The 25,701-nt window shown below is 50.0% G+C and overlaps 3 protein-coding genes across 5 annotated transcripts in view; 2 read left to right on the forward strand and 1 right to left on the reverse strand.

The window, feature by feature from the left end:
• slc35f1 (solute carrier family 35 member F1) overlaps positions 1 to 8,379 on the forward strand; it is a 13,325-nt gene extending 4,946 nt beyond the window's left edge. Inside the window, exons 6-8 of the mRNA XM_068577572.1 lie at positions 457 to 561; positions 650 to 804; positions 6,966 to 8,379. Of these exons, the coding sequence (XP_068433673.1) occupies positions 457 to 561; positions 650 to 804; positions 6,966 to 7,199 (494 nt within the window). The 3' untranslated portion in view covers positions 7,200 to 8,379. The remainder of the gene's footprint in view (positions 1 to 456; positions 562 to 649; positions 805 to 6,965) is intronic.
• Positions 8,380 to 9,459: 1,080 nt separating this feature from the next.
• Positions 9,460 to 14,637, forward strand: serinc1 (serine incorporator 1). Its single transcript, XM_068577216.1, has 10 exons — positions 9,460 to 9,635; positions 10,252 to 10,413; positions 11,265 to 11,458; positions 11,564 to 11,643; positions 11,972 to 12,109; positions 12,275 to 12,444; positions 12,565 to 12,655; positions 13,138 to 13,279; positions 13,361 to 13,585; positions 13,707 to 14,637. Exons 1-10 carry the CDS (start codon positions 9,597 to 9,599, stop codon positions 13,843 to 13,845), a joined length of 1,380 nt encoding a protein of 459 aa, XP_068433317.1. The 5' UTR covers positions 9,460 to 9,596; the 3' UTR covers positions 13,846 to 14,637.
• A 451-nt stretch (positions 14,638 to 15,088) lies between these two features.
• On the reverse strand, positions 15,089 to 22,943 carry hsf2 (heat shock transcription factor 2). 3 transcript variants are annotated; one of them, XM_068577308.1, is made up of 12 exons: positions 22,774 to 22,943; positions 22,064 to 22,172; positions 21,729 to 21,856; positions 21,174 to 21,298; positions 20,902 to 20,977; positions 20,716 to 20,777; positions 20,504 to 20,582; positions 20,221 to 20,342; positions 19,570 to 19,908; positions 18,955 to 19,057; positions 18,480 to 18,546; positions 15,089 to 16,398 (listed from the first exon to the last, which is right to left on the reverse strand). In XM_068577308.1, exons 1-12 carry the CDS (start codon positions 22,864 to 22,866, stop codon positions 16,103 to 16,105), a joined length of 1,599 nt encoding a protein of 532 aa, XP_068433409.1. In that variant the 5' UTR covers positions 22,867 to 22,943; the 3' UTR covers positions 15,089 to 16,102. The 3 variants fall into 3 exon arrangements, with proteins under 3 accessions (XP_068433409.1, XP_068433410.1, XP_068433411.1); XM_068577310.1 differs by lacking the exon at positions 15,089 to 16,398 and adding an exon at positions 17,549 to 18,234; XM_068577309.1 differs by lacking the exon at positions 22,064 to 22,172 and having other exon boundaries at positions 22,774 to 22,917.
• Positions 22,944 to 25,701: the final 2,758 nt, after the last annotated feature.

Raw genomic sequence — 25,701 nt, forward strand, 5'->3', positions numbered from 1 at the left:
AGAGAGAGAGCGAGAGAGAGAGAGAGAGAGAGAGAGAGATGCACTTTAATATATCGGCATACTTGGGTCCCTAAACACTCTTGAAATTGCAAATTGGCGTTGACTGTAACGCTCTTGTGGGTCCAATGAGCCCACATGTTGCCATGCGTGATGATGTTAGTCCTCATGGCAGCCTCTCATGGACGCCAGACCCATGTTTGAAACTTCAGAGTGTGTTTCTCTGCACTGGCAGTGTGTATGACATGAAGTAATAAGTTGGTTTCTGATCAGTTTCCAGAAGAGAAGTCTCTACTTCAGCATGGATGTGTCTATGGAGTTCCTCTAGGTCTTATTGTATCAATGTGGTAGATTGACAAACATTTTGATCTCTTTTTTTTAACATTTTGCACAGAATCTTTTGTAGTAAATAGTCTCCAGCCTAATAATTGTTGGGGTTGATACCCCAATAACAACTTCTAATGAGACCAAATGGAGCGTGTCAATGTGTCCATGTGCTGCTCTGCTGCAGGGCCATCATGGAGCACAAGGAGCTGCTGAAGGTGTCCTGGAACTGGCAGATAGGTGAGAAGGACCACAAGTAGAAAGTAATGAAGTGCAATGTGACGACAGTACCTGGTCAAACTCCTCGGTTCCCTCCGTGTGCCTGCAGGTCTTCTGTACGTTGCCTTCAGTGCCTTCATGTTCGGCCTGTACAGCTTCATGCCGGTGGTGATCAAGAGAACGAGCGCCACCTCGGTCAATCTCTCTCTGCTGACCGCCGACCTGTACAGCGTCTTCTGTGGCCTCTTCCTCTTCCACTACCAGGTAGGAGCGAACTGCCAGGAAGCGTTCATTTGTTTAGATGCAGGTCCAAAGACGCCCAGACGCCCAGATCTACACCAAAGTATCGGTGCTCCGGTTGCATTGTGGGTAATGGTGCCAGGTTTTGACGAGGAAGAAGACTGTCTGGAACAAAGACGACAACATCCGTCATGCTGCTGCAAATTATGATCTGATTTCAAAATGTACTTACAGGAGAACATTCTGTGGTAATAGTTACACTGGCATCTAATCCTTATTGTCTAGAGTCTCTGGACCGGACACACAGACTGGGTCCCCAGAGGACACACAGACCCCCTAGAGGACACACAGACTACCTAGAGGACACACAGACTACCTAGAGGACACACAGACTCCCTAGAGGACACACAGACTCCCTAGAGGACACACAGACTACCTAGAGGACACACAGACTGGGTCCCTAGAGGACACACAGACTGGGTCCCTAGAGGACACACAGACTACCTAGAGGACACACAGACTCCCTAGAGGACACACAGACTGGGTCCCTAGAGGACACACAGACCCCCTAGAGGACACACAGACTACCTAGAGGACACACAGACTCCCTAGAGGACACACAGACTCCCTAGAGGACACACAGACTCCCTAGAGGACACACAGACTCCCTAGAGGACACACAGACTACCTAGAGGACACACAGACTCCCTAGAGGACACACAGACTCCCTAGAGGACACACAGACTGGGTCCCCAGAGGACACACAGACTACCTAGAGGACACACAGACTCCCTAGAGGACACACAGACTACCTAGAGGACACACAGACTGGGTCCCCAGAGGACACACAGACTACCTAGAGGACACACAGACTCCCTAGAGGACACACAGACTGGGTCCCTAGAGGACACACAGACTGGGTCCCTAGAGGACACACAGACTACCTAGAGGACACACAGACTACCTAGAGGACACACAGACTCCCTAGAGGACACACAGACTGGGTCCCTAGAGGACACACAGACTACCTAGAGGACACACAGACTCCCTAGAGGACACACAGACTGGGTCCCCAGAGGACACACAGACTACCTAGAGGACACACAGACTGGGTCCCTAGAGGACACACAGACTACCTAGAGGACACACAGACTACCTAGAGGACACACAGACTGGGTCCCTAGAGGACACACAGACTAGCTAGAGGACACACAGACTACCTAGAGGACACACAGACTCCCTAGAGGACACACAGACTACCTAGAGGACACACAGACTGGGTCCCTAGAGGACACACAGACTCCCTAGAGGACACACAGACTCCCTAGAGGACACACAGACTCCCTAGAGGACACACAGACTCCCTAGAGGACACACAGACTCCCTAGAGGACACACTGACCCCCTAGAGGACACACAGACTAGATCCCTAGAGGACACACAGACTCCCTAGAGGACACACAGACTACCTAGAGGACACACAGACTACCTAGAGGACACACAGACTACCTAGAGGACACACAGACTGGGTCCCTAGAGGACACACAGACTACCTAGAGGACACACAGACTACCTAGAGGACACACAGACTACCTAGAGGACACACAGACTACCTAGAGGACACACAGACTGGGTCCCTAGAGGACACACAGACTCCCTAGAGGACACACAGACTCCCTAGAGGACACACAGACTCCCTAGAGGACACACTGACCCCCTAGAGGACACACAGACTAGATCCCTAGAGGACACACAGACTCCCTAGAGGACACACAGACTGGGTCCCTAGAGGACACACAGACTGGGTCCCTAGAGGACACACAGACTACCTAGAGGACACACAGACTCCCTAGAGGACACACAGACTGGGTCCCTAGAGGACACACAGACCCCCTAGAGGACACACAGACTACCTAGAGGACACACAGACTCCCTAGAGGACACACAGACTCCCTAGAGGACACACAGACTACCTAGAGGACACACAGACTGGGTCCCTAGAGGACACACAGACTGGGTCCCTAGAGGACACACAGACTACCTAGAGGACACACAGACTCCCTAGAGGACACACAGACTGGGTCCCTAGAGGACACACAGACCCCCTAGAGGACACACAGACTACCTAGAGGACACACAGACTCCCTAGAGGACACACAGACTCCCTAGAGGACACACAGACTCCCTAGAGGACACACAGACTCCCTAGAGGACACACAGACTACCTAGAGGACACACAGACTCCCTAGAGGACACACAGACTCCCTAGAGGACACACAGACTGGGTCCCCAGAGGACACACAGACTACCTAGAGGACACACAGACTCCCTAGAGGACACACAGACTACCTAGAGGACACACAGACTGGGTCCCCAGAGGACACACAGACTACCTAGAGGACACACAGACTCCCTAGAGGACACACAGACTGGGTCCCTAGAGGACACACAGACTGGGTCCCTAGAGGACACACAGACTACCTAGAGGACACACAGACTACCTAGAGGACACACAGACTCCCTAGAGGACACACAGACTGGGTCCCTAGAGGACACACAGACTACCTAGAGGACACACAGACTCCCTAGAGGACACACAGACTGGGTCCCCAGAGGACACACAGACTACCTAGAGGACACACAGACTGGGTCCCTAGAGGACACACAGACTACCTAGAGGACACACAGACTACCTAGAGGACACACAGACTGGGTCCCTAGAGGACACACAGACTAGCTAGAGGACACACAGACTACCTAGAGGACACACAGACTCCCTAGAGGACACACAGACTACCTAGAGGACACACAGACTGGGTCCCTAGAGGACACACAGACTCCCTAGAGGACACACAGACTCCCTAGAGGACACACAGACTCCCTAGAGGACACACAGACTCCCTAGAGGACACACAGACTCCCTAGAGGACACACTGACCCCCTAGAGGACACACAGACTAGATCCCTAGAGGACACACAGACTCCCTAGAGGACACACAGACTACCTAGAGGACACACAGACTACCTAGAGGACACACAGACTACCTAGAGGACACACAGACTGGGTCCCTAGAGGACACACAGACTACCTAGAGGACACACAGACTACCTAGAGGACACACAGACTACCTAGAGGACACACAGACTACCTAGAGGACACACAGACTGGGTCCCTAGAGGACACACAGACTCCCTAGAGGACACACAGACTCCCTAGAGGACACACAGACTCCCTAGAGGACACACAGACTACCTAGAGGACACACAGACTGGGTCCCTAGAGGACACACAGACTGGGTCCCTAGAGGACACACAGACTACCTAGAGGACACACAGACTCCCTAGAGGACACACAGACTGGGTCCCTAGAGGACACACAGACCCCCTAGAGGACACACAGACTACCTAGAGGACACACAGACTCCCTAGAGGACACACAGACTCCCTAGAGGACACACAGACTCCCTAGAGGACACACAGACTCCCTAGAGGACACACAGACTACCTAGAGGACACACAGACTCCCTAGAGGACACACAGACTCCCTAGAGGACACACAGACTGGGTCCCCAGAGGACACACAGACTACCTAGAGGACACACAGACTCCCTAGAGGACACACAGACTACCTAGAGGACACACAGACTGGGTCCCCAGAGGACACACAGACTACCTAGAGGACACACAGACTCCCTAGAGGACACACAGACTGGGTCCCTAGAGGACACACAGACTGGGTCCCTAGAGGACACACAGACTACCTAGAGGACACACAGACTACCTAGAGGACACACAGACTCCCTAGAGGACACACAGACTGGGTCCCTAGAGGACACACAGACTACCTAGAGGACACACAGACTCCCTAGAGGACACACAGACTGGGTCCCCAGAGGACACACAGACTACCTAGAGGACACACAGACTGGGTCCCTAGAGGACACACAGACTACCTAGAGGACACACAGACTACCTAGAGGACACACAGACTGGGTCCCTAGAGGACACACAGACTAGCTAGAGGACACACAGACTACCTAGAGGACACACAGACTCCCTAGAGGACACACAGACTACCTAGAGGACACACAGACTGGGTCCCTAGAGGACACACAGACTCCCTAGAGGACACACAGACTCCCTAGAGGACACACAGACTCCCTAGAGGACACACAGACTCCCTAGAGGACACACAGACTCCCTAGAGGACACACTGACCCCCTAGAGGACACACAGACTAGATCCCTAGAGGACACACAGACTCCCTAGAGGACACACAGACTACCTAGAGGACACACAGACTACCTAGAGGACACACAGACTACCTAGAGGACACACAGACTGGGTCCCTAGAGGACACACAGACTACCTAGAGGACACACAGACTACCTAGAGGACACACAGACTACCTAGAGGACACACAGACTACCTAGAGGACACACAGACTGGGTCCCTAGAGGACACACAGACTCCCTAGAGGACACACAGACTCCCTAGAGGACACACAGACTCCCTAGAGGACACACTGACCCCCTAGAGGACACACAGACTAGATCCCTAGAGGACACACAGACTCCCTAGAGGACACACAGACTCCCTAGAGGACACACAGACCCCCTAGAGGACACACAGACTACCTAGAGGACACACAGACTCCCTAGAGGACACACTGACTCCCTAGAGGACACACAGACTGGGTCCCTAGAGGACACACAGACCACCTAGAGGACACACAGACTCCCTAGAGGACACACTGACTCCCTAGAGGACACACAGACTGGGTCCCTAGAGGACACACAGACCCCCTAGAGGACACACAGACTACCTAGAGGACACACTGACCCCCTAGAGGACACACAGACTCCCTAGAGGACACACAGACTGGGTCCCTAGAGGACACACTGACCCCCTAGAGGACACACAGACTACCTAGAGGACACACTGACCCCCTAGAGGACACACAGACTACCTAGAGGACACACTGACCCCCTAGAGGACACACAGACTCCCTAGAGGACACACAGACTACTTAAGAGGACACACAGACTACCTAGAGGACACACAGACTACCTAGAGGACACACAGACTGGGTCCCTAGAGGACACACAGACCCCCTAGAGGACACACTGACTGGGTCCCTAGAATACTATATTATGTACTATATAGAATCTATATTATATTCTATATAGTATATATACTATATTCTATATAAAATACTATTCTAAAACATATCCTGCCGTCAGTGTTTGGAGCCGTCATAGAAAGACTGTTAAAGGTTCTTTGTGGAGTCTTTAGTCAACAAAGACAAGTTGACGGCTCGTGCCGGACGAGACTTGGAGGACAGTGTCCTCATCACAGAAACGTCCTCCCTCTGGAGTCTCATCTCAGTTTAGGATGCATTGAACTTTGTTGGTATTACAGAAACATCACTGTGTAACACCAACAAATCCTCTTTCATCTCGGGGACTTAGCTGTACGTGTCCTCGCTCACAGATTCCCCAAGTCAGGAACCCTGAGTTTGGATAGCATAACTAGACCATGTCCTTAATATCTGCTAAAAATGGCAGCAGCATTATTGTTCGGTCTGTAACATTATGGCAATTACAACATGAACACTGAAATACATTGAAATGCAAATCCAACCCTTTGTTGAGGCTTTAATTTTTCTCGCCTGCCAAGACTCTCAATCTGAATTTGATCAACAACTGACGGCTCGAGAGGAAAGCTGGCTAGCTAGTGGCTAGTAAGAGCCTTGATAGTAGAGCTTGTCCATCTCGAGCAAGCTAACGCTGCTTTCTAACCAAAGATGTTAGCATGGCAGGACGAGTGCCAATCAATTAACCAAATGTACAGTTATAGTTAGGACTTCTGAAGTTATGACGAGCTAGGAGGTCTGAGATAGTATGGAACACAGCCAGGAGTCTAGGAACTAGGAAGATAGGATGCTTCCTATCTTTGAAACGTATGTCAAGATGCATGAAGAAGGTACGCTTATATTATCCGTAAGACATGCTAAAGGCAGATTATCAGTGCATACACTGAAGAGGAGCGGACCTAGAATAGATCCCTGAGGGACACCGAGGTCCCGTCTCCATGCCATTGCTCCTTACCCGCTTATGTAAAACAGGATGTATCCCAGCATAAGGCAGAAGTTTAGAAATACAGAAGTCTGCCTCTGTGTTGCAGTTCTCCAGCCTCTACTTGCTGTCGTTCTTCATCATTATCTTGGGCCTGGTCCTGTACGCCACCTCCTCCACCTACGTCGCTCAGGACCCGCGAGTCTACAAGCAGTTCAGGAACACCGGCGGCCAGCCGGCACCCGAGCGGCCTCCGTTCAGCGCCGGAGTCCTGGAGGCCTCCGTCACCTACACCAGCCTGGGGCCCGAGGCGGGGGACGAGCCCCCCGTACGCGACGCCTGAGATCCAGAGCCAGATGAGTCTGTCGGGCTGGTGACATGAGCCGGCCTCCCATTTCTGCCCAAAGTTGCATACTTTCCTGAGCAGGGCGTCTGTGTGATCACCCAGGTAGGTCCTGCTAATAACGACCTGCACAGGTGAACAAAGTCTGACCCGCTCAGTGACTGGAGACTAATACATGTTTCTGAAAAACGAATGAGCAGAATGTCGTGAAAACAAATAGCGAATGAAACGGTTGAGTTCACTGTGATCAAAGACTGTGAGTGGAGACTGATCCTTCATGGAAATACAATGTATTGTACTTCTACTGCTTTTAATCTGCTTTCTTTTTTACAGTACATCTGTCAAGAATGTTCTTCCCGCGTGTATATGTTGATGCTGTATTCATTAAATTTTGTATTATCTGATTGCACAAGTGACGTATGAATGGCAGTTCATGAAATCCATTTAGCGTCTTTGTATCCCGCCAAGCAGCACGGGTATGTAAATATACTGTAAATATCTGCATCGGCTACTGGAGCTTTGTCCTTGGTATTTTTTCACATTTTTTATAGGCTGGTACAAATGTATTTTGTCTTATCATATCTAAGTTTGACTACTTTTTAACCAAAAATAGCATTCAGTAGCCTATTCTCCTGCAAGCAGCATTTAGACCTTCATCTTGAGAAATACATCCGTGTGAATGTGTCCTGAGTATTGGTGCATACGAGACAGAGTGCTGCGATGCCCCGTGACGCTCAGACCCACCGGACAGGTTCGTACTGCTCAGTGTGCACCGTGAGCAACGTGAGACTGTTCAAGGAAGGGAAGGGCTGCAGGCTTCACAGCATCGTTGGATTCCTTGTATCATCGGTCTGTTATTCCTATTCAAGTCTTAATTCTGTTCAAAACGTCACGTTGGAAGCAATAGATTTTCCTGTAGATTGGCACGAGAGACATCACAGGGTTAGCTGTGCCGGTGGTTTGGTCTGCTTCTGGTTCCCCTCCACGGGACACATTCCCTGTGTGTGAAAACACACATGGCAATAAATGGTTCTGATTCATGTATATCTTCTGTCTGGATTATTTAAAAGGGACTTTCTTGATGCTCCTCTTTCGATGGCCTTTTGTATCCTGTTTGATGTAGTGCATCTGTCTACAATGTGCTTACAATGATGATTCTTCATGTCAAATAAAACCTCTTTGTCAGACGGCCTAGCCTCACATGCTTTGTGTCCAATTTTAACAATGTACCTTTGAACACTTGAATTTGCCAAACTCGACCGGAAGAACAGTCGAAATGGCAGAATATTGGGTTTAAAGATGTTGCTAAAGGAAACTTGCTTTACTTCCAATTGTTCAAGATTGACACCGAATGCAGCGCGAATATTGGCTCCGCATCTACTATGTCAGTTTAGCTTGTCAACAAAAAGGTGTTCACACCAAACGCGACGCGAATTTGACGCGTGACCAGATTAAACCCTAACCCTATTAAACCCTAACCCTAACCCTATTAAACCCTAACCCTAACCCAGATTAAACCTAACCCTATTAAACCCTAACCCTATTAAACCCTAACCCTAACCCTATTAAACCCTAACCCTATTAAACCCTAACCCTATTAAACCCTAACCCTAACCCAGATTAAACCCTAACCCTATTAAACCCTAACCCTAACCAGATTCCATGTCAAGTCAATGCAAAGACGCGCTGCGGTGCGAAAAAGCTTCTTTTTTCTTCTCCGCAGAAAAGATCGTTCTTTCCATTGAGAAAAGTGACACGCATAAGCCACGCCCACGGAAAAGGGGGCGTGACAAGCGAGTAAACTGACAGGAGACGCGACGCGAATATTCGCGCCGCGTTCGGTGTGAATCTTCCAGAAGAAGTTATACCAGAGTGGACGAAAGTGTGATGGACAACCAAAGTAACTAGTGTCTCCACTCATTGGGCCCCTGCAGGGCCACAATGTCAACTGGAATGATGGTCCAGAAGCTCTAGGTTTGTTTTGCTATTTCACTTTTTAAACACTTCACAAATACATTTCTTAAAGAATCCAGAAGTAAAGAATCCGCCGCTTGTATGTGTTTGATTTTTACTTGAAACTGCTGTAAAAAAAAAAAAGGTCTGGTTGATTTGTGACAGATAAATAAGGGTTTTATGTCACGTGAAACCTCCAATAGACTGTATCGTTCAGTGAGAGGAGGGCCCGCTCATGCGGTATGACGCTGCAGTGTGTGCACCGGCCGCTGGAGGGCGCTGCCTGCACTCAGCCTGCGGAGGCAGCAAAGCTACCGGACCTTTAACAAGCAGAAGAAGAAGAAGAAGCAATCCAGGGAGCGCATCATCCATCTTCTGGCAGAGCACGAAGCACCAGCCATCTAACGACCGACGAGGACAAGAAGAACAACAACATCGGCCATCATGGGCGCCGTTTTGGGATTGTGCTCCATGGCGAGCTGGGTGAGTCCGCGCGTCTGTGTGTCGCTGTGTGTTCATCGTTGTTCATCGTGTCCTCGCTGTTATTCTGCCTCAAACGAGCGCTGTCATGACTGCGCAGCAGCGCAGCAGCGCGGCAGGCCGTGGCGCCGCGGGGCCGCGGACACACACACGACACGGCGAGTCACCGGGTTCACTGTCTGCTGTGCCGCCGCTCACACGTCACGGTGTGTCGCTCCTGTCGCGGCTAAGCTAACAGCGGGGCTGCTGCTAAGCTAACAGCGGGCCTTTGTTTGGAGCCCAGCGACCATGAAACGAGCGTTACATAACCACAACACGGACAAACATGAACACCGCGGCTCCTGGACGCGCTGAGGTCGCTCAGCCGAGTGTGTCGACATGTATTCAGTGCTTTTATGTCGGTGTAAACAAACATGTCGGTGTAAACAAACATGTCGGGGCTGTTGCGACACTGCAGTCAAGTAAACAAGGGCTCAGGTATCGGCTCATTGCGCCATGTGGATCCGGACAGCAACACTACCCAGAGGGAGGGGCCGTAAACACCGTCTGCTCGGTGGTAAACACCGTGTGTGTGTGTGTGTGTGTGTGTGTGTGTGTGTGTGTGTGTGTGTGTGTGCAGATCCCGTGCCTGTGCGGCAGCGCCCCCTGCCTGCTGTGTCGGTGCTGCCCCGGTGGAAACAACTCCACAGTGACCCGCCTCATCTACGCCTTCTTCCTGCTGCTGGGCGTGGGCATCGCCTGCATCATGTTGATGCCCGGCATGGAGGGTCAGCTCCAGAAGGTACGCATGTTATCATCATCATCACAGTGCAGGAGAGCAGATGCTCGACCTCCCAGTGCTGCAGGCCTCAGTGCTGGCTTGGTGTCAGAAGGGGCTTTTATTGTGAAGGAACGTTTTGTTTTCCATCAGTTACTTATTTAGCTACAGGCGTGTCGATTTCTGCATCTGTGTTCACATGGCTTTGTGTGAGAGGTCAAACTTTTATAATATAACAAACTAGAAAGAGCATTTCCTTCTGAAAATGTGTTGGAATGCAAAACGCTGAAGCTTTAAGCTGAAATATGTGAAAAAATAGTTGAATATAGCTGAATATGACTTAAAATAGCTGAATATAGCTTAAAATAGCTGAAAAAGCTGAATACATTTGAAAAAAACGGAATAGCTGAATATATATGTAAATATAGCTGAAATTAATTAAATATAGCTGGAAATCGAGGAATAGCTGAATATCTATCTATCTATCTATCTATCTATCTCATATAACATCACTGTGCGTTGAACAGTTATTGGTATTTAACAGCCAGGAGCAGGAGAACATATTAATAACAGTTGTAAACAGCAGAAAGTCAGCTGGTTAACACAATCCCAATAACTAGTGTATTGTTATAACTTTAGATGATCACAGTAAAGTTTTAACATATTACGGACAAGGCTCCACTGTCCTCCAGCAGGCAGACCAGACTGATTCTATCTAACCCAATATGTCATTCATATTTAACACTTGTTATTAAGCACCATATCGATGAGGTCCAATGAGATAAAAGCCATTGTACGGCTCTCTGCTCTAAAGTCCGTGTCTCTGGCGTGTAGCGTCGTCCCAGCGTCATGCTTCTGTCCCGTGTGCCGTGTAGATCCCTGGTTTCTGTGAGGGGGGGGCGGGCTCGTCCATCCCGGGCGTGGAGGGCCACGTGAACTGCGACGTGCTGGTCGGGTACAAGGCCGTGTACCGCGTCTGCTTCGGCATGGCCGTGTTCTTCCTGCTCTTCTCTCTGCTCATGATCAAGGTCAAGAGCAGCCACGACCCCCGCGCCGCGCTGCACAACGGGTGAGTCGCCTGCACGACCTCGTCCGTCTGTTGGATCGTTTCAGCGAGAATTCAAGTTCTGCAGATTTTGTCTGCGACTGATGTTCAAACTTCTCTCGCTTCCAGGTTTTGGTTCTTTAAGTTTGCTGCAGCTGCTGGCATCACTATCGGATCGTTCTTCATCTCGGAAGGCCCCTTCACTACCGGTAACTGTTCTTGTCCATCATCGTCTTCCTCCTCTCACGTCTACTGTCTGTACGAGCGTTCGATCCCGGGAACATGTTCTTCACCGTTTCCTAGTCGGTCTCTCTGTGACGGTGCTTCATTTCTCATAGGGATGAGTCTGTATGACATCATAAGTGATAAACAATGCCCGACGTGAACATTTTAAAGAACAGCAGCGTCTACCCGGTGCTGTCTAAAGCCATGCATCTCTAAACTGTCCTGAACAAAGAAAAAGAGCTTTGAGTTGTGGTTTTCAATGGTTTCCTGATCGGATGGGCGTGGCCCCTGACCGCTCTGCGTCTTCCACAGTGTGGTTCTACATCGGCATGGCCGGAGCCTTCTGCTTCATCCTCATCCAGCTGGTGCTGCTCATCGACTTCGCCCACTCCTGGAATGAGTCCTGGGTGGAGAAGATGGAGGAGGGCAACTCCCGCTGCTGGTATGCAGGTATGTTGCCCGCGTGACGTTACCAACTCTCATGGACAGACACACACACACACACACAGACACAGACACACACACACAGACACAGACACACACACACACACACACACACACACACACACACACACAGCAGTGATGTGGTGTTAACGGCCTGCCTCGTGTCCACAGCTCTGCTGTCGGTCACTGCGTTGAACTACCTGCTGTCTCTGGTGTCTCTGGTCATGTTCTACGTCTACTACACCCACTCCGACGGCTGCACCGAGAACAAGGTCTTCATCAGCATCAACATGCTCCTGTGCGTGGCGGCCTCCGTGCTCTCCATCCTGCCTCCGATCCAGGTTCTCTCTCACATTCACGCCTGTGACCTGCAGCCTGAAGTCATGCGCTGCTCCCCTGCAGTTCTTTACTCGTGTAGCTGCTCTTGCATTGATTACTAATGCCTGCTGCTCTGTGTGAAGGAGTCCCAGCCCCGGTCTGGCCTGCTGCAGTCCTCCCTGGTCACCCTGTACACCATGTACCTGACCTGGTCTGCCATGACCAACGAGCCCGGTAGGACCACGCTGCTTCACCTTGCACTGAGTTCTGGCGTGTTTTGGGGGACGAGGGGTCTCTTCTCTGCTTCCTGGTTCTCTCACGTATAATGTGAATACGTCTTATCACTGCAAGAAGCCAACGATAGCTGCATGCATTGATGTCTTATCAGGAAGAAAGTAGGCGGTGCCCTCAGGTTCTGCCGAGTGACGCTGACGGGGAAGTGTTTTTAAAACATGTATTCTCTCTGCTCACCAGCAGGGGGCGACTCCTCTGGTTGCATTTACTTGTATAGAAGTCTATGAGAAAGTCTCTTGTGATTAAAACATGAGTTTATGGTCTCAATCTCTAGTTTCAAGTCACGACATCACTCCTCCACATTCCTAATATGGTAACCTGTGTTCATTGGTTACAACAACATCATGGCAGCAGTCGTAATCCAAGATGGCGCTAAATGAAGCCCTTTACACCACCAGTAACCATTTCCTTGTGGCTCACAGACAGGAAATGCAACCCGAGCCTTCTGGGTATTATCGGGATGAACAGCACCAGTCCTGCCGGCCAGGACCACGTGGTCCAGTGGTGGGATGCGCAGGGCATCGTGGGATTGGTCCTCTTCCTGATGTGTGTCCTCTACTCCAGGTGAGGAAGCCCCGGCTCAGCAGGTTCACCAGCAGCCTGAACGGTGTCTCAATGTCCTCTCTCTCTCCGTGTGTCCACCAGCATCCGTAACTCCTCCAACACCCAGGTGAGCAAACTGACTCTGACCAGCGACGAGTCGGCCCTGATCGAGGACGGGCCGGCGGCCGACGGCTTCGAGGAGGGCGGCGGCGCCGGCCGAGCCGTGGACAACGAGAAGGATGGCGTCACCTACTCCTACTCCTTCTTCCACTTCATGCTCTTCCTGGCGTCGCTCTACATCATGATGACGCTCACCAACTGGTACAGGTAGGCAGCGCGTCAGCGGTGGGAGGGGCAGGGGGCGGATCCTCTGAGCTTTTGCTTTATTTCTTCTAACTCTACTGACGGACGGCCGCAATGCCTTAATCTGTAATCTATATCCCCGCAGCCCCGACTCCAACTACCAGGCCATGACCAGCAAGTGGCCCTCGGTGTGGGTGAAGATCTGCTCCAGCTGGATCTGCATCGCCCTCTACGTGTGGACGCTGGTGGCTCCGCTGGTCCTGGTCAACAGAGAGTTTGACTGAAACTGCGAGCGCCGTCCGACACAAACAAACACATCCACGCTCTGCTTCACCTGTGATTTTGTTTCAGCTAGAAGTTAAAAAAAATTTAAAAAACAGTAGTTTGCCCCCGCGTCAGCTCCAGTGCAGCAGAGACGCCTGAGGGCTGTTCCAGAGCCGCTTCAGAGGGCCGCTCTGGCTGCTCTGCTGCCGCTCTGGCTGCTCTGCTGCCGCTCTGGCTGCTCTGCTGCCGCTCTGGCTGCTCTGCTGCAGCGTCCTTGTGAGTGTAGTGGTTAACCCCTCGTGCTGTTTGACATTGTAAATACGTCCCGTGTATTTCTAGCGGATGGTTTTAGTTTCTTTTTATAAACACGAAGCTGCATGCGTTTTCTTATTCTATGAAAAACTAACGTGACCTGAACCTCGAGAGAGGACGATGGCCGACGCCGCCGAGGCAGTATTGGAGAAGAAGTTAGTGCTTAGAGGGTTCAGTTGTGTATGAGCATGACTCCAGCTGTGTGTGTGTGTGTGTGTGTGTGTGTGTGTGTGTCCGTGTGTGTGTGTCCGTGTGCGTGCGTGTCTGCAGCTTGCACATACACAACATTCCTGTTTTTGTGTCGCTTCAGCGTTGACATTTTAAATGTCAGATTGAAAACTTCTGGATAAATAATTTGGGATCGTTTTAAGAGTTTCAGCATGTAGTTTCTCGCACACGTCGTGTTGTCGTTGTTCCAGCCTGTGCTTTAATCCTGATGTTTATTTCTCTTGACATGTACAAGTATCCTGTAACTCGTTTAATAAAACGGAGGAAAAGAAGCTCGCTGTGTGGTTTGGACAAGAAGCAGATTCATAATGAATCTCACGAGCTCATCACAGGTTACACTTCACGTTCCATGAAGTAGCTTCAACTGCGTCCACGACGTCGTGCTACTGGCCTTTTAAGAAATGGCTTATTGAACCAGTTTATGTGGGGAAATAAATATTCTCATGCATCATTGTTTATGCTTAATATATTTCATAAACAAAAACTAATCCAGTGTTAGTGAAACAAACTTATGATCTGCTTTCCCTCGGTTGCTCTTTTCTTCCATCTTTTTTTTAATAAATATCTTATTTTTTCAACATACATACTTAATCAGGTATGAGAGGCAGTACTGTATCATCAATAATGTACATTATTGACGATACAGTACTGCCTCGTACCTTATTGCTTTAGTTACAAACTACGTATAGATCACAGAAACGGACGACTGATTGTAGCGTTGGCTTTATTTATTTGATATATTATATAACTGCTTCAACAACACGACGCCTCCCGGCAGCAGGCCTCGCCACCGGAGTCGGCTTCAGACTGAAGACTCGCTACAGACAGAAAACACGACGTGAAATGCACCTGAATGTTTTAGTGGACGCAGTCGCCTGCTGGACTCTAAGCCCCGCCCCCCAGGCTGAACACAACCAATCAGAAGGAGCGTCGCTTTGTGGAAAGAAATGGAGCAAAGGATCAGAAACACACAGAAGTCTAAACGAATACGTTTACACAGAAAGGATGGAGGCGTCCTGGAGGCGCTGCTTCACTGCACCCTGAGGAACCCGGTGGTCGGAGCGCTCGCACTGCTGACCAGGCCGTGTTTACAGGTCACAGCTTTGCGTTTATGAAAACAGTCGCGTGGTTGAACTCATCACGCAGGAGACAAACTTCTCCTGAACGTGAGGACGAGTCTGGAGGAAGAGACACGCCCACCACGCGAGGAGACTCACAACATTTATTCACCAAACAACAAAACATCTGTCAGGGTTTTTGGAACATCGTTGCTGTTTTTCCTTTTTTATTTCTGTGGGATTGCAGTGTTTTGGCATTTAATTTCCCATCATGCTTCAGCGGCGAACACAGGAAGTCCAGGTGTTCCCATGACAACAGTCAGGTGGCTCCTCATGTAGAAGATTATGATCTCAATGCACCGAAAATGAGGAAGCAACTTGTGTTTGTGAATATGATTTCTGAGAAGTGTGTGGACACGTTCAGCCTCCGGACTCAAACTGCATCTTTTGGGTCTAAAGCTTTGAAAACCAGGCAGAGAAACTAAGATTCTAATATTTGACCAAAACGTAGATTCTTTTTGTTTCCCGATTGTTGTCATAAACGCAGAAGTCTTGAACGTAGAGACGTGTGCAGGGACACTGCAGCTGCTCCTCCGGCGGCCCGGCGCCTCCTTCGGTCCGTTACTGCGGCTCGGCGGGAGGGAACGCCGACGCCAGCGTCTCTGAACCGCCGGGCCGCTCACACCGCGTCCGGCCCGGCGGCGGCGTCGCCCTCCGCTCCGACGGGACTCAGTTCACACAGGTAGAAGAGCGACTCGGCGCTGGCCTCGGCCTCCGTCAGCGGCTCCAGGCGGATCAGGGAGCTGCGGGCCGGCGGTCGGGGCTCCGGGCCGGAGGCCAGCAGATCCGTGGGCGGCTCGGCCTCCACGGGGGCGAAGGAGCTGCTGCTGGGACCCGGGTCCAGGTCCGGCTGAGTGATGCAGCTGTCCAGGATGGCCAGCAGGGGGCAGGACGTGTACTGGATCAACTGCTTCTCTGAAAACAGAAACAATCAAATCATCCCGAGTGCCTGCGCCAACATCTGTCTACATGTTACGACTTCTTTGATTGTGAAAACTGTTCATTTGTTCTCCAGCAGAACGGCGGCAGCATTCACCGGATCTACTTTAGTTGACAGATTAACGCGTTAACGCAGGATTAATCTGGCAATCCTTTAACAGCATTAACTATTTGATCATGGGTTGACTGCATGTGTTTGGTTTTTTTTTAAACTTTTTTTGCAGTGGGAGGAGCTTATCGCTTTAAATCTCTCTGTAGTTCAGACCTGGCGTCTCACGGCTCTCTCAGTCCGCCCGAGTGAGGTCAATCAAACATGTAACATAAATAAATAAGATGCAGCTATGAATGAAATACTACGGCACTGCTTTACTTTCTTTTACTAAGGTAATTTATGTAGGTGCGTGCACGCTTCTGTAGCTTCACCGACTGACATGAAGGCTCGTATTGTTCTGTATCTTCTGTTCTCAACGAGCAGCGCTGCTGCAAAGAGACGCTTCACCTTAAATTTTTTAAAAAAACAACAAAACCCGGTAGACTGACCGCAGCATGTTCAAAGCTGCTGACGCTGCGGTCTGATCCATGCAGAGCACTTTAAAGCAGCATCACTTCTGGATCTTTACTCTTCTCTCCAAGAGGAGAACTTTCCTCACATCACAAGATGTTCAGGTCACTTGTTCAAGACAACACAGACTTTTACCAACGAGGAAGAAAACTGAACTGAAAACATGAAAAACACTTATTGCTTTTGTAGAAAGTGAATCAACTGCTAGTCTTTAACATCTTTAAGGTAAGAAACAGACTGAACATGGACCAAAGAAGGAGTGGTTTGTCCCTCACAGGGACCCTTACTACTGAACATGGACCAAAGAAGGAGTGGTTTGTCCCTCACAGGGACCCTTACTACTGAACATGGACCAAAGAAGGAGTGGTTTGTCCCTCACAGGGACCCTTACTACTGAACATGGACCAAAGAAGGAGTGGTTTGTCCCTCACAGGGACCCTTACTACTGAACATGGACCAAAGAAGGAGTGGTTTGTCCCTCACAGGGACCCTTACTACTGAACATGGACCAAAGAAGGAGTGGTTTGTCCCTCACAGGGACCCTTACTACTGAACATGGACCAAAGAAGGAGTGGTTTGTCCCTCACAGGGACCCTTACTACTGAACATGGACCAAAGAAGGAGTGGTTTGTCCCTCACAGGGACCCTTACTACTGAACATGGACCAAAGAAGGAGTGGTTTGTCCCTCACAGGGACCCTTACTACTGAACATGGACCAAAGAAGGAGTGGTTTGTCCCTCACAGGGACCCTTACTACTGAACAGTACCTGTTCATAAAGAAAACAGATGTATAAACTATATTTGTATGTTAACATGTTGTTACTCCAGAGTGCTGTTATATTGTTCTGATAACATTACTTTAACATAAAAGCTGCAATACACTAGTTTTTACTTCATTATTGAATTTTGCACAGCTCTAATACTTTCACTTCATATACTTTGCAATTTTATTATTTAATGATCCTAAATGTCCTGTATGTAACTGCTTGCTGCTAAACACCAAATGAATAAAGTGGATGTCTCCACACACACACACACACACACACACACACACACACACACACACACACACACACACACACACACACACACACACACACACACACACACACACACACACACACACACGCACACGCACACACACACACTATTAAGAGATATTATTGGGAAAATACAGATGCTCTGCAGCTCCTTCATGCTGTCCTCTGGTGTTTCATGTCGTCATCAGTCTCCTCTCCTCGGGGACCAGCTGAGGAAACAGAACTGTCAACACTGCTGGATCCAACGTGTGCGACGCGGCGGACCTTTAGGTTGCATCATGCTTAGAAACGAATCCAGAAAGGAAGTGTGCCACAGTTCTGTCTCCATAGTGAGCGTATGCATGGCTCAAAGTTGCCCAAACAACAGCCTTTCGGGCGCGACCTCTACGACCTCCGCGACCTCTATGACCTCGACGACCTCCTCTCCTCCAGCGAGCAGAGCGTCCTGACTCACCTGCGCTGCCGTCCTCCGTCCTGCCGCGGTTCAGCTGGGCCGTGTTCTCTTTGGAGGACACGGCCTCCTGACAACAACCAGGGAATGAGGAACACGTCAACACTGGCTCCCACACAACAACAACAACAACAACAACAACAGCACTGAAGTTCACGTTCATCAATCACATCTGACATGGCCATAAACACAGATATTGGTCACTGAAATCTTTCTGTGCGTCTTCAGCGGCTGTGAAGAGATCTCTCACACACACGCACACACACACACACACACACACACACACACACACACACACACACACACACACACACACACACACACACACACACACACACACACACACACACACACACACACACACACACACTCACTCACTCTTCAGGCTGCCTTCATAGCAGCGGTTCTGGTCGTTTATCCACGGCGCTGAAACAAAAGCGGTTGCACGTGTTGTTGATCGCGTGCGATGTCATTTTACCTCGAAGCCGTCAAAGTCCATGCTGAACTGCTTCCCGTAGAGCATGGCCTGGAAGTCCTCCAGACTGCAGTCGATGCTGTCCAGGTAGTCCATCAGCTCCATCCTGACAACACACACAGCGCCATGTTGCACCTTCTAGTCATGAACACGTTGTGTTACAGCCGCCACACATGTTGCACCTTCTAGTCATGAACACGTTGTGTTACAGCCTCACTCGCACCAGAGCCGCTCTGTTCATACGTTACAGTTACTTCAGAGTAACTAGAGGGCGAGGCAGCAGAGCATGATGTCTTCATATGTATTTTTACAACACCAGTCTAATAAACCCCTTTAGACACCCAGTCTCCACTATATATATATATATATATATATATATATATATATATATATATATACATATATATATATATATATATATAGTCACCTCTGACAGATCCTCTGTAGATTGTTTGTGTATGCTTCACATACCGACACCTTTATTACTTTCATACTAAATAAAGTGTCAATAAAAACCTCTTCCTGATAAAAAGTGCATGATCCCTCAAAGAGACCTAAAAGGCGCCAGCGGTTCGTTCTGCGTGAGGTTGTTTCTGTGAGACTCAGGCTGGCACCTACTTGCCCAGCAGGTTGATGTTCTGCGATATCGCTCCGCTCTCCTTCAGTATGGAGTCCATGATCTTGACGGGGTCCTCCAGACTCAGGGATTTATTGAGCTGCAGGGCGCTGCCGCCGCCGCCATCTGCCGCCGCCGAGCCGCCGCCACCTGCCGCCGCCGAGCCGCCACCTGCCGCCGCCGAGCCGCCACCGTCTGCCGCCGTCGAGCCGCCACCGCCTGCTGCCGCCGAGCCGCCGCCGTCTGCCGCCTCCGCCTGCCTCACGTCGTCTGAGCTCACGTCCGTCTCCGCCGGCAGGAACGCACAGCTGTCCAGCTCCACCTCCACGATGTCGATGTCCCTGTGGGAGCACGAGGTCATTGAGATACTGATGGCGGCTCCGGGCCGGCTGCTGATGGCGGCTCCGGGCCGGCTGCTGATGGCGGCTCCGGGCCGGCTGCTGCTCTGAGGCCCACTGGTTCACAGTTCTGTAGTGAAGGACATCAAGCATCGACTCCCTCACAGAAGTTCATCAACCGCCTCAAAAGTAAATGCTCATGAGTAAAGTCTTCATAACGAGTTAAACCGACTGACTGTCTGTGCTTGTTCGCTCCACAAGGTGTAGAAGCAGAGAGAAGGTCCTCGTGTCTCACATGTGTCTCGACTGTCTCACCCTTGCTCGTGGGCTCTGGGCGACCCCTCCGCCCCCTCGGCGTCACTCTCGGTTAAGTCACAAATGATGACGTCATCCGATACCTCTGCGCCCTTCACGCCACTCTGACTGTTGACCGGCGACTAAACGGGGACACACGGACAAAACCTGGACTCAAAAACTATTCACATGTGTAACACGCGATGATTCAACATCAACACGTTGCCATAAAATGTCAGACGTGGAGAACCCGACGGCATCAGGAGCGCCGTGTTCATGTCCCGGGGCGTCGCCGTTCACTGACCTGGTCCACGCACGCCTGGTCGTCGTACATCTGATGAATGTATTTGGGCTTCTTTGCATTGCTGTTCATGAGAACCGGCCTGTCAAAAGGACGACAACACGACAACGATGACTCAAAACACCGGCGTCACCTGAAGAGGCTGCTGCAAAAATACAACAAACACAACTTCAACAAGAAAAGAAAAAGAAAAGGGGTTTTCAGTCTGAACTCACCTTTTGCGTTTTAAATTTAGGATGCGGTTGTTCTGTACCAACGTGACGATGAAGTGAATCAGCTGCACAAGAGAAGAGTCACATGTTGCGTGAGGACACATCAGACCACTGAATGCAATGCCACACGGATGTGACCACTGACAGACACAGAAGAGCTGATGTGGGCTCATCAGGTGTATCGCTCACCTTCTTGATGAGCTGCTGTTGGTGGGCGTGTATCTGTCGCAGATCTGAGATCTCCCTCCACAGAGCTTCATTCTCCCTGAATACAAAATAAATGAAAGGTTTTATTGACAGTCGACAGTCAGCAACACTAACCCCGTCTCCTCGCAGTTCCCGTTGCTTGATTTTCATTTTGTGTGAAACCGGTCAGAGGACTTTCTGATGAGCGCCGTGCGCGGCTCGACCCGGCGCGGCTCGACCCGGCGCGGCTCGACCCTGCACAGCTTCTGGCTCACCTCTTGAGTGTTCCCAGCCTCATGTCGATGCTCTCCTGCTTGCTGTGGACACTGTGAACGCTCGTCAGGATCTGGCTCAGGTCTTCCTGCCGCATCTTGTTGTCCTCTGGCCGAGTGTTGGAAACCTGCCGGGCAGTAATTACAAATGGAATGAAGTGAATGAATGAAGTGAATGAATGGAATGAAGTGTCTCGAAAGCGGGAGCCACACTGCGACGTAAGGAACGTTGCACAAAACACGGCTTCCAGCAAAGAGAGAAGGAACCAGATACGTCGGTCAAAGGTCCAGATACAGACAAAATATTTAATTATTTGGACAAATAACTGATTACAATCTGATTTTCTCTGTAAAAAAATAAAAACTGACGTTTAAAATGTGTCCTAGCGGACGACTGGGCCGGAATAGTGCAAGCATCTCTTCACGTCCAATAAAGCAGTGACGAGAATGTCCCCATCGCATCTATCTGCCCGAGGCTGGTCCAGCTCTGTCCTGTCCTGAACGTTTGACCTCAACGTTTGACCTTTGACCTTGGTGAGAAGACAGAGAGGACTTCACCTTCCGCTTGATGTTCTCCAGCAGGTTGTCCTGTCCGTGTTTGAAGTAGGGGTGCTGAAACTCGACAGGTCCGTCTTTCTCCTGTTTCACAATGCCCGTGTCGATGTGCATCACTTTACGGAATCCATCTGCACAAAGACACAAACACAACCATGAATCTCCACTTTCTGACTACAATGATCTGCAGATTCAGGGTAGTTTCTCACTTCTCAGCATCACATAAATAAAATGTGGCTGCATAGGGACCAAATGCAGAACCCAAACAGTGGACACCACTCCACTGGGGAACAGGCTCATGTGGTGTGAGCCCCAACACGCTGAGTAATCCTCCTTACACATGTTCAGCTGCCGGATGAAGCTGGCCATGTTGTTGTGCTTGAAGAACTTGGGGAGGATCTCCTTGGCGAAGTGCTGCTCGTCCAGCACGAGGAAACTGTGGCCCTCCTGGAAAACAAGCGACACCAGCACGACAGTCACAACGGGCATCTCGCAGGCCCCGGCTCTATTTCATGGGGACGTTTCCCTGCATGCACACGCAGTGGCTCGGTGGCCCTGACACCCGGGGGGAGGCGTACTTAGCCCCGCATACAAGCTGGCCCTGACACCCGGGGGGAGGCGTACTTAGCCCCGCATACAAGCTGGCCCTGACACCCGGGAGGAGGCGTACTTAGCCCCGCATACAAGCTGGCCCTGACACCCGGGAGGAGGCGTACTTAGCCCCGCATACAAGCTGGCCCTGACACCCGGGAGGAGGCGTACGTGGCCCCGCATACAAGCTGGCCCTGACACCCGGGGGGAGGCGTACTTAGCCCCGCATACAAGCTGGCCCTGACACCCGGGAGGAGGCGTACGTGGCCCCGCATACAAGCTACCGTGACGCCGTGAAGGGGCTGCTAGCTAGCTAGCTCACGGTTAGCTTCGGACAAAGCTTGACGGCGTTGAGCCGCCACAGCGCTGCCTTTCGGGCTCATGTCGCTAGCTGGCTAGCTGGCTAGCTGGCGTTAGCGTTAGCTCGCTAGCTCAGCGGGCTAGCGCGTCCCGTTACCTGGCTCCAGCATATGAACTCGTTGGTGTCCGCGTCCTCCACCAGCGTCCACAGCTTACTGAGGAAAGCCGGCACGTTTGCGTTGTGTTTCATCACGTAACGAGAAGTCCTGCGACACAAAACACCTCGAAACGCTGCTCGAGCCTGTTGTTGCTTTTCTTGTAAGAAAAAAAAATGTTATTGCTCTCAACTTCCGGTTTTCTTGAACGGGAGCGGATTGGTCGAGACCGAGCTCTGACGCAACACCGCTCACGTGGAGCGCGCTGGTTTTGTTTGTTTTCTATATTGAATTCAGTTGAATTCATTCACCTGTTGTGAATGAAATGCTTTTTCACTTGATATGTAATGATATGTATGATATTAAATGTAATGTGAAGTTTATTTCAGCAAAAGCAGAAGGTGATAGCTATTTACTGGACCAGTCAGGAAGGAGTATTGTTCTGCTGCATGTTCCCAAACTCTTTGATCATTCCTGTAAAAATCATCATATCAGAAAATACTGATCTCAATTCAGAGTATTTTCCCCCTAAAGCTACAGATTTATGTAAACGAACCTTCCCAGAAATCCAAGCAGAAGAAGTTTGGTCAGACTCTATTCCAAAGTAAATAATTGGGATTTTCCGGACGCAACATTCTGGATTGCAGACGAGTCAATACTCATCAATATGTTACGAGGTTGAATCTGTTCACTCCACTGGACTGCATTGAAACAGCGCTCACCTGGACTGTACGGTCAGGTAGACGCTGTTCTGCAGCTGCTGGTGGAGTTATCATTCACGAGGCCTCCATTCATACTGCTCGTCTTGGCCTCAATCAAGTCCAGATCACGTTTCAGGGTCTGCAGCAGCAATATCTGTACAGAGGACGGACTCCAGACCTCAATGTGGTGCTGCTGAGCGTGCTGCTCATCCATGCACATTTCCCTTCATCACAACATTCAAGTTAATAAAAAGGGGCGGCCGATGCAGTAACCAGTATCAGGCTCATCGTCCCATGATGACGTTTAGGACGGCCGGTTCTCATGGTCCGTCAGGTTTGAAGAGTCTTTTAAAAGAAAGCGTCGTCATGTGGCCACTAGATGGACTCCTTAACTCACGGCACAACCTGATCGCTGAGGGACGGCGGGCTGCCGGCACTCATGCTTTCATCTGTTGACACTTCACTCTTTCACACGTCTTCTGTAAGTACACATGAGCATATGTAAAGCATGTTTAGTCCTGCTGGTTACAACCTCCTCTCCGTAGTACCAGTCAGCTGGCTTTACCGTGACGATGACCCCAGTGACATCACTGGGTTATGATTGATGATCCTGCTGCACCGCAGGGGGCCGTATTAGTTTAAGAAGTGTTCAGCGATTGATGAAATATTTCATTTTACAACTACGTGAATACACACAGTCCATCGGTGAGTGTGTTTGAGTCGCTGCCCAGCAGGTGAAACCAGGCCGAGCTTTGAGCTGCAGGCTGAGCTCCTCTCTGTCTCAAAGATGTGTGATCACACGTTCATAAGAACCTCACCACTTATTGTGTTTCACATGACACATTGTGTAGCTGTATCATCATCAAATCATTACAATATTGTTGATACCTATGAGTCTTTATTTGCGGTCATTCATACCCGTCTTCTCAGAAAAACCTGTTTCACGTAGAAATGAGACGACGGCAGATGGAGCGGGCTGGAGCCGCGTCATTAATCCTCACAGGCATGCCGCTCTGAAGGGAAAGGAGCAGCGAGCGTCTGGGCCTAACTCTCAGGCTGGTGGCCATGCCTGCTGAGTGAGGTTGACAAGTGTTGGGCTAATTGGACTGGAGGGTAATATTACATCAAAAGACGTCACCCGCTCCTTATAAATGGCTGTAATTAGGACATTCTTCACCCTCGGACACAGGGCAGATTATGGAGGAGCAGGAATCTGAGCGCATTACAAGCAGGTGACACATTCGTTTCATACTGCACAAGATGAACAGGCCTCGAACGCCCCTGAAGCTTTCATCTGCAGAGCAGAATTCACTTCCTGTTTATTTTTGGTATAAATTGAGACCATGATTCATGTGTTAAATATATGTATACAAATATTGATCCAAGTTTCAGGGAATTGATGTTTCTGTGCTACTGCTGTTCTAGCTGCAGCTGGTGGTGATGAGTGCTCGTCCTGACACCGCAAGGTCGCCGGTTCAATTCCCCGGCCTTGCTGTAGTTTACATGTTGAAGTGTCCATGAGCAAGACGCTGAACCTCCAGCTGCAGCCCACTGCTCCTAAATGTACAGCGGTGTTAATGCAGGGACCAAATTTCATGTATGTAGAAACTATGTAACATGACAAAAAGATAAAGTTTCTTAAAGTAAATTCTTATTTTATTCTTGCAGGTGGAGCCATCATTCTGATGTTCCTATGTCGAGACATGGAAACCCAATCTCTAAAAGACATGCACACAGTGCTGATGGAGAGTCCAGTCTTCAGGCTCTTCGCTGGTCCCAGCGTCTTGTGGCAGCCTGCAGCGCCCACCAGGAGACACTTCAAGACCTCATCAGCCAACTTCATGTCCTCCAATCAAAATAAAACATTCCCATTCATGAGAGGAATGATCCCCATAAAGAAAGCGTCGACAGATCACAGGAATATACAACGAGCGGTTTCACGTCCTGACGGCGTCACCAAAGAGCAACGTGTTCCCTTCTTGAGCAATAAAAACGCGTGGCCAGTCCTGGACCTCTGAACTGACCTTTGACCCGACCTCAAAACAAATCCTCCTGTTTTTTTGTAAATTCGGTGTAACAGTTACGTCGGTAGAGCTGATCAGCGTTTTAAACATGTAAAGTAATCCTGACTAATGCCCAAACCTGGCTGTGTGTGTGTGTGTGTGTGTGTGTGTGTGTGTGTGTGTTGTTTCAGAGCAGGTAAGCGTCTGCACACTGAGCTGTGGACTT

This window comes from Clinocottus analis, unplaced genomic scaffold (genome assembly GCF_023055335.1).
Source record: "Clinocottus analis isolate CAN_PGR_092001 unplaced genomic scaffold, fCliAna1.0.p SCAF_15, whole genome shotgun sequence".
NCBI classification, from domain to species: Eukaryota; Metazoa; Chordata; class Actinopteri; order Perciformes; family Cottidae; genus Clinocottus; species Clinocottus analis.

Bases quoted from the DNA above. Each gene is read 5' to 3' on its own strand.
- serinc1 (XM_068577216.1), top strand. From the start codon at position 9,597: ATGGGCGCCGTTTTGGGATTGTGCTCCATGGCGAGCTGG. The intron at 12,110-12,274 runs GTATGTTGCCCG...TCGTGTCCACAG, and splicing joins CTCCCGCTGCTGGTATGCAG to CTCTGCTGTCGGTCACTGCG. The intron at 12,445-12,564 runs GTTCTCTCTCAC...CTCTGTGTGAAG, and splicing joins CCATCCTGCCTCCGATCCAG to GAGTCCCAGCCCCGGTCTGG.
- hsf2 (XM_068577308.1), bottom strand. From the start codon at position 22,866: ATGAAACACAACGCAAACGTGCCGGCTTTCCTCAGTAAGCTGTGGACG. The intron at 20,343-20,503 runs GTCAGTGAACGG...GTCCCCGTTTAG, and splicing joins ACCAGGCGTGCGTGGACCAG to TCGCCGGTCAACAGTCAGAG. The intron at 16,399-18,479 runs GTGAGTCAGGAC...TTCTGTTTTCAG, and splicing joins GACGGAGGACGGCAGCGCAG to AGAAGCAGTTGATCCAGTAC.